General features: G+C 32.5%; 1 protein-coding gene across 2 annotated transcripts; it reads right to left on the reverse strand.

The window, feature by feature from the left end:
• Window positions 1–3,353: 3,353 nt before the first annotated feature.
• Window positions 3,354–5,233, reverse strand: LOC107894306 (transcription factor bHLH113). 2 transcript variants are annotated; one of them, XM_016819591.2, is made up of 4 exons: window positions 4,553–5,233; window positions 4,405–4,470; window positions 4,210–4,304; window positions 3,354–4,090 (listed from the first exon to the last, which is right to left on the reverse strand). In XM_016819591.2, exons 1-4 carry the CDS (start codon window positions 4,973–4,975, stop codon window positions 4,048–4,050), a joined length of 627 nt encoding a protein of 208 aa, XP_016675080.2. In that variant the 5' UTR covers window positions 4,976–5,233; the 3' UTR covers window positions 3,354–4,047. The 2 variants fall into 2 exon arrangements, with proteins under 2 accessions (XP_016675080.2, XP_016675079.2); XM_016819590.2 differs by having other exon boundaries at window positions 4,210–4,308; window positions 4,553–5,211.
• Between the last annotated feature and the right edge of the window lie 2,348 nt (window positions 5,234–7,581).

Genomic DNA, 7,581 nt, shown 5'->3' on the forward strand with positions numbered 1-7,581 from the left:
ATCCACCTAGAGGCTTAATACAAGAACAGAAATCTGCCGACTTGACAACATGCAATTTGGACGGTGGACTCACATATTTGCGGATATCCGACAGATTAAAATGTTTATCAACTGCAAATTCAGAGCAGATGCAAATAAATCCGCTCAGATATTCATTATTCTATCACTAAAAAACATCATTTACTGACAGAAGCTTATACGGACGGACTGAATTAGTCAATATAAACGATTTCTGACGGATTTAACCCGTCAATAATTTTAATAGCATTTATTGGCCGACCACAACATCCGTCTATACGAAAATTGCTTACCGACGGATGGCAAAACACCGTCACTATAGGGAGACCTTATATTGACGGATTGTAATGGGCGTCAGTAAATGTACGCATGTGGAAACTTTTTTCCTAATAAATTATTTACTTTTAATTTCTAAATGAGGTTTAAAATTAACTGTGTTTTTAAGGTATAAATGTGTTAAAGATTCTTTTATTTTTTAAAATTTTAAAATTTAGTCCCTTTATTTTAATTTTGAGAGATTAAGTTCCTATATTTTAATTATTTTTTATTTTTTCTTGATTTTACATTTTTTAAAATATTTTTTATGTTCTTAGTTAATATATGGAAAAAATATTTTTTTTAAAATATATTTACTTTTAATGGGTGAAGACCAAATTGTTAATTTTAAGTGCCTTAAGTATTGAAATAGCATAGAACATGTCCATAATGTACTCTCTCGTGTTTTCTTGTCCTTTACACTTTATAGACATCAAAAAAATCAAAAGCGATATCATCTCAACATTATTGTTTTTAGCAAAATGTTTCTCAATTTCTTTAAGGAAACCCTTGGCCTGAGTAATCTCTTCAAACTTTGTGCCTCTAAAGGATTCTAGAATGTTGTATTTCATGATCATTAGACTCGTACAGTTTAAACAATCCCACCTTTTAACATCAGGCGTGCTTGTCGTAGTGAGAGTTGCAAGTTGTTATTCATTTAGTGCAAAATCTATGTCCATACAACCAAACACTAGGTATAAAATTAATGTTAGTAGATATTGTGGCAGCAGAAGATGAACTAATTGAATATAGATAAAATTAAATAAAAATAAAAATATGCTCACATCAATATTGTTAAGTAAACAATAAATTCAAGATAATGGCTAATCTCATCTTAAGATGCCAAACACAACATTAATATCAAGTCTTTGGGCATTAATATTAACAGTAAGCAATACTCTTGTTGTAGCAATCAATATTAACAATAAATTATGTCAAACAATGAATTAATATTTGGACCAAGTACCTTATAATTGCCACACATTTATCACCACAGATGTCATTGAAATTCTGTCAAATATTAGCTTACTTTTGGGTCAATTAATAAACGCATGAATAACAAAAATATATAACCATCTTGGTATTTTAAATAAATTAATCTACACAAAAGATGTCACTTTAGTGGCATTTTATTTCAACTAATCTCTTTAAAATATCAGACATCCTTAATTAAAACCTAAAGTCAAAATATGAATTTATTTGTTTCAACATATTTCTATTAATTTCATTTTTGGACAAAAATATTAACTTGTAAGTGATATATTATTGTAGTAATTAAAGTCTGACAATAAAAAATGTCGAAAAATAAATCTTCCTTTGAGCCGATTTATTACTCACATGTAAAACTGAATAATCCTCACATGTTTATTACCACAGTTCCACATATAATATTATTAACCTTCCTTTGGGCAAATCAATATTAACATTCCAATATTCAAATTGAAAATTTTTAAACAGTCAAATATCAAAACTGGAATTTCTGAATGCACTACAATTTCCAGAATAACCCAAAATAAAATTACCCAAATGAAAAAATAAAAAAAAAATAAAAAAAATATTAATCTCTTATTGTTTTATTTAAAAGAAAAATCTTTAAACATGAGATGATCAAAACATACTCATGATTGCATATTTATACATAATTGACTATGTAAATATTAACAACTACTTCATGTATATTAATAACATAAATCCATAAACCATACTGTGAAAGAGCTTAGCAATCACCTACTTCACTTCACTTAATCAGATACCATAATCAAAATTATATTAACCACTTCCAAAAATAAAATCGAAAAATAATTCAAAGCATGATGCTTTTGGTTTCACAGTTCAGCAAGAGACCAAACCAAATTTTTTTATTGAACGCATATCATGGTGAATATGAGTTTTGCACCAAAACATCCAAAAAAAAAATATCCATAACATAAAATTAACATAGAGACTTCACATTGTTAATCGAAAGTCGGTCCAATTAACTAAACATGAATAAAATCTTGCTCATAATTACTAAAATGTCTCCAGAAAAATGTACATAACCGTAAAATCGTAAAACAAGCTATTAGCAATTAATTAGCACAACCCAAAAAACCTTAACTAAATTAAATTACTTTTATTATAAGTCCATATTTTTCAACAAATTGAAATATCGAGTATAGGAATTTGTGTTTAATCCTTTGGGGGAGGACAAATTACGATTGCCAGGAGAGGATATCGTTATCAATTTGATACTAAATCCTATATGATGTGTGGATTAAGGGTGAGAAGTACATATGTCTTGCAATGTATCGAACTCCTGAAAAAGTTTATTTTGTTGCCACATGGTAGCGAGGATGCAAGTAACTGAAGTGATCACTACCCCACGCAACGAGAAACCGTCGATACGCTTATGAGCGAAGTTTAAGATTTCAGATTGGGACTGATCCTTCAACATCCATCTTAATACGATGAATCATAAAATGGTATAGAAGGGTACTGAAATGATTCTTCGAGAAGATAAAAAGCATAATAAATCGTGTACGTTTGAGGCCACCAGCATCAAGCACGTCCCGTCATCTTTTCCACTTTACCACCACTGAAGAACTTCAGCAATGAGTAATAATTTAGTTGCAGTAAGAGCAATGAATCCAAATCCGATGTCAAGCTTTAGCCTTTCCTTGTAGGAGCAACTGAGAGCAAATTCAATGCTTTGATATTGAAACTATTGTTTATGAGCAAAGTTAACAAGCCTCCACCGAAAAGTAAGACATGATTGGTGTCGTAATAGGGGTAGTGATGGATGATATAAAAGTTTGAGGTTCCAGCTTTGAAAATCAAAGCTTAGTTTTACAGAGACTGCTAAAGCTAGGATTGAGAAGGTTTGCGGAGAATGCTCGACTTTAAATGCTCCTTGGCACTTCTTAGAGGGTTAAAGAATGGTTGTATAGTAGTAAACACTTTGGTCTTAGTCCAGCACTCGGTATGTTTCACAACCACATATTCAGTCATAAAGGAAAGGAAGTTAGAGGGGGCTAGAATGGTGAAACCAAAAGATTATATAATTTTTCGACACATATTCGGAGCTTCATGATACGACACCGCCATGCACAACAAAGCGAAGAAAAAGAAATGAAAAAAAATTGAAAAAGAACTTGAAGAAGAAGAACCAAAAGATTATATAGACCAATCCAATCCAAGTCGCCCATTAGGCACCTCTGCAATCAGCCCTCTTCTCAAAACCGCTTTGGAAATTGCTCGTAAGCCTCGAAGATTTTCAACTCTGACCCCCCCCCCTCTCAGGACCACATGTTGCTTCCTAAAGAAAAAATAGAGGGAAAAAAAAAAGAACAAGCAACTTTTTTTCAACAGCATACATAATATTATATGACATATTTCCATGAATGTCTTTCATATCTGAACCAGGTATTTACCTTTCCCAGGTTCCTGTTTTTTCTACTCCTTTTTTACCCCCTTTTGATGATCCATTTCAAGATACGGAGCTATCAAAATCTCTTTTTTTTTCCAGACAAAAATGGCACTGCTTAGCTCTTTACCAAGTTAGCCCTAACCTTCTAACAAAGTATACTTCAAAAAACTAGCTACATATAAATTCACAGTTTCACTGCCTTATTATTACATTGTTTCCCATCGTCGCCGGTGACCAGAAATCGGCACCGTTGCTATTCTCCACGTGAGCAGTGCAAGCAACGGGGACCAGGCACAGCCCTCTGCTCTTCAGTTCCTTTCTTGATTCTTCACCTCCGTTGTTTTCACCATCCTAACAGCAACACAAAAAAGACACCCTTTTGACGCCATTTTTTTTCATTACACCATTAATTCATCAAAAGAGACAAGGAAAAAAACTGGGTTATTATTAATATTTGTTTGATTACTTACATGCGGGTGTTGCAGGTAAGGAGAGCAAAGGACTTGAACCTGGTCATGCAGGAACCTGATATAACCCATTGCTTCATGGAGTACTGATGCCGTATCTGTCTGCAACATTGTTAAATTACCCCAAATTTCATTACTCCCTTAGTCAATGTCATTCAATCCAAAATTAATGATAAAAAAAGAGTTGAAAAAGAAAACCTTGCCAAATGGTGAAACCAGCTGCTGCAACGCATTGATTCTATCTCCTATCTTCTCTTTCCTCACCTGTTTGTACAATTGATTCTTTGCTTTTCAAAACAGAAGCAAACAAGTCAAAAAATGAAATTATATGTACAAGTAGAACCACCTTTGCATGGCCACCGGTGGTGGGGTTCTCGACTTTGGACCTTTTATTGGTTCTTCGCCTTGTCGGTTGAGCTTCAACAATGGCACCCCTGCACTGCATCGATTTGGTGTTGTTACCAGAAGAAGTCGAGGAAGAATCACTGCATGTGAGCCCAGCTTTAGGAGCAGCATGAATAGCAGGTTTACCAAGCACTATTTCAGCATCATTTGGATGGCATCCCCCAAAGCAAAGCATTTTGGGTGTACTCTTCACAGCAAACGAAGAGCAAGTGTAGTTAAAACTCTGGGCAGGACCAAGAGCATCACCATCATCGTCATGGCCACCACCAAACAATAACTGAGAAAAACTACTACTAGTAGTAGTAGCTGTTGCAGTCTCCTGGTCCCCCTCAAAACCATGGTCAGTCTCGGTCTCAGCCATCATAAAGGAAAAAAAGTAAGAAAGAAAGAACCCCAAAAGGCAAAACGCCCCCACAAGCTTGAATATTAACTTTTAAATTTTCTATCTCTTTGTGTTTTGTAGTTGGAAAGCAGCTAGCAGGCGTTACAAAATACAAAAATATGAGAGAATTATAGTGTGTAAAGTAAAATGGAAAAATGGGTGGCTGTTTTTCCCAAGATTGGCTTTGGTTTTTTCGACTGTAGTGACAGTCAAACCCATCCACCCCGAGAAAACCGTGGTTTATTTATCCAAAGCTTTGGTTTATTTACACTGCTCAAATCTTACTGGTTTTCCACTGGGTCTTATTTTAATTCCAGTTCAAGACTAATTGATTGTAATAAAAATTCCTTTAAATTGGATCATCTAATATTTTAAAGATAAAAATTTAGAATTTCACTTGAGATTTGTATTATTTATTTGGTGTTTTTTACAGGTATTATATTGAGAAAAAAATATACCTTTCTATATGACTGACTGTCTTTTCAGACTTGAAACACCAAAAGATTAAAGAAACTGATCAGTGTTCAGTCACCACCACCGATTGAGTTGACTTGACCTACAGAATTTAAAGAAAAATACCTAAACGCTGCCTTCATAAATTCAGACGCTGAACCCACTTTCTCTGCATGTTGATTGAGGGCGTGTCAATAACATATCTTATGTATATGCCTACAACTCATCATGTCTTCCATCGAAAGCTCATTTGCAAAATAAGAAGTAAATAGAAGTATAAGTCTGAATAATATATTTCCATTAAAAATAAATCTTATTTTTAAATAGTTCGGATTTTGAGTAAAAAATTTTATTCGAGTTTGATTCGATTTAAATTTGTCTAAATTTTATTTCACTATTATTTATTAATGTTTTTTTATCATTTTATTATTATATTGCAATTATTTTATTTTTATTATTTAAATATTATATAATTCTTATTTTATTATAATTTTGTGATTATTTTAGAGGTATTTGCTTGTTAAGTTACAACTATCTTAGTGTTATTTAAGTATAAAGATATTTTTAATGTAATTTCAATTTATTGAGAAACATTTATTTTCATATTTTTAATTTGTTTGATGTATTATATTATTTAAATTTATTTTTATATAAAAGAATTTTAATATGAATAGGCCGGGCCTAGTTCAGGTTTATCTTTTTTTCTGGGTCGGGCTTGAACGAAATTCTAGACCCATTTTTTAGACCAGGTCGAGCCCAAACCTAAAAAACAGGCTTAGAAATTTTCATTTGCCCAACCAGAACTTCGGTTCAACTCGATTTATGATCAGGTCTATATATACGCTATGTTCAAATATATTTTTTGGTACATAAAAACAAAATATATTCAAATTAAAATGAGACAAAACCCTACGTAATATTTAGGGTAAATTAGAATAATATGTCTTCTTCTTCTTTTTCTTCTTCTTCTTCTTGTCTTTCAGGCCCATTTTTTTAAAAAATTTAGGAAAATAGATTATTTTTGGAGAGAGCGTGTGAAAGCTTGTTTAATTGGGCGCGTTTTCCACTAGTAATTATTTTTTTAAATGTTGGCAATGGTAAAATTTTTGAAGGGCCCCAACAGTAATTTTAATTTTCCCTATAAATACCAAGGCATTTTTCATTCTTTTCACTCAAATCCAAGTCTCTCAATTCTTTCTAAACTCTCAACTCTCTCAATTTTGTCAAGTTTTGTTCTAAATTTCCTGATACACTTGTTTAAAAATATTATAGATTTATTTAATTATTTTGTATATTATTTCGTTTCGATTAAGTTTTCACGAATGACGACCTATTTGATTCATTTTGACGACAAACACATTTTCGTTGCTCAAGCAATAATGGTAAGATGAAATTTTAAATTTCATTATCTTCAATTAAGTTAAAGTAATTTTTTTGTCAATATAAATAGGCGGATGACCGTGTTTTGGAGGGGTTCATACATAATTTGTCAAATGGCTCAATTACAGAAATTTGTGGTTACTTGCAAAACGTGGGACTCTTGTATACCTCTCATATGCTCGGAGGCTACAAACTAGATTCTACAATCATCAGTGCGTTGGTGGAAAGATGAGGGCTCGAGACACACTTTTCATCTTCCATGCGGCTAGTGTATAATCACACTCGAAGACGTAGCTTTACAACTCGATTTATTGATGGATAGGCTAGTCGTCATTGGGTGAGTGATCATTCCCGGTAAAGAGGACCTTTGGGAGGCATTTGTGGGGAAGGTGTATGATAAGTTTTGCGATGGCCGGATAGTGATAATACTTTAGAACGACATATATTTATGTGCTAATTGCATATTTATTTTGAGTATGATCCTACTAATTTGGGTTATTTTATGATCTTTTATCTTTTAGGGACTAAATTGGAGGCAAAAGGAAATTTAAAGGTAAAAAGTGCAAATTTGAAGATATAATATGCCAACATGCAACATGGGGAAAAATGTGGTGCCAAAAATGCAAGCATGGAAGGCATAAGGGCAAAAGTGCAAAAGAAGAGATTTTATAGCACAAGACTCTATTTAATGTTTAATTATATTAAGATAATTATTAAGGATAATTATTTAGATTTAAATTTAGGATTTATTTTTA

The sequence above is a fragment of the Gossypium hirsutum genome, chromosome A13, assembly GCF_007990345.1.
Source record: "Gossypium hirsutum isolate 1008001.06 chromosome A13, Gossypium_hirsutum_v2.1, whole genome shotgun sequence".
Lineage (NCBI taxonomy): Eukaryota > Viridiplantae > Streptophyta > Magnoliopsida > Malvales > Malvaceae > Gossypium > Gossypium hirsutum.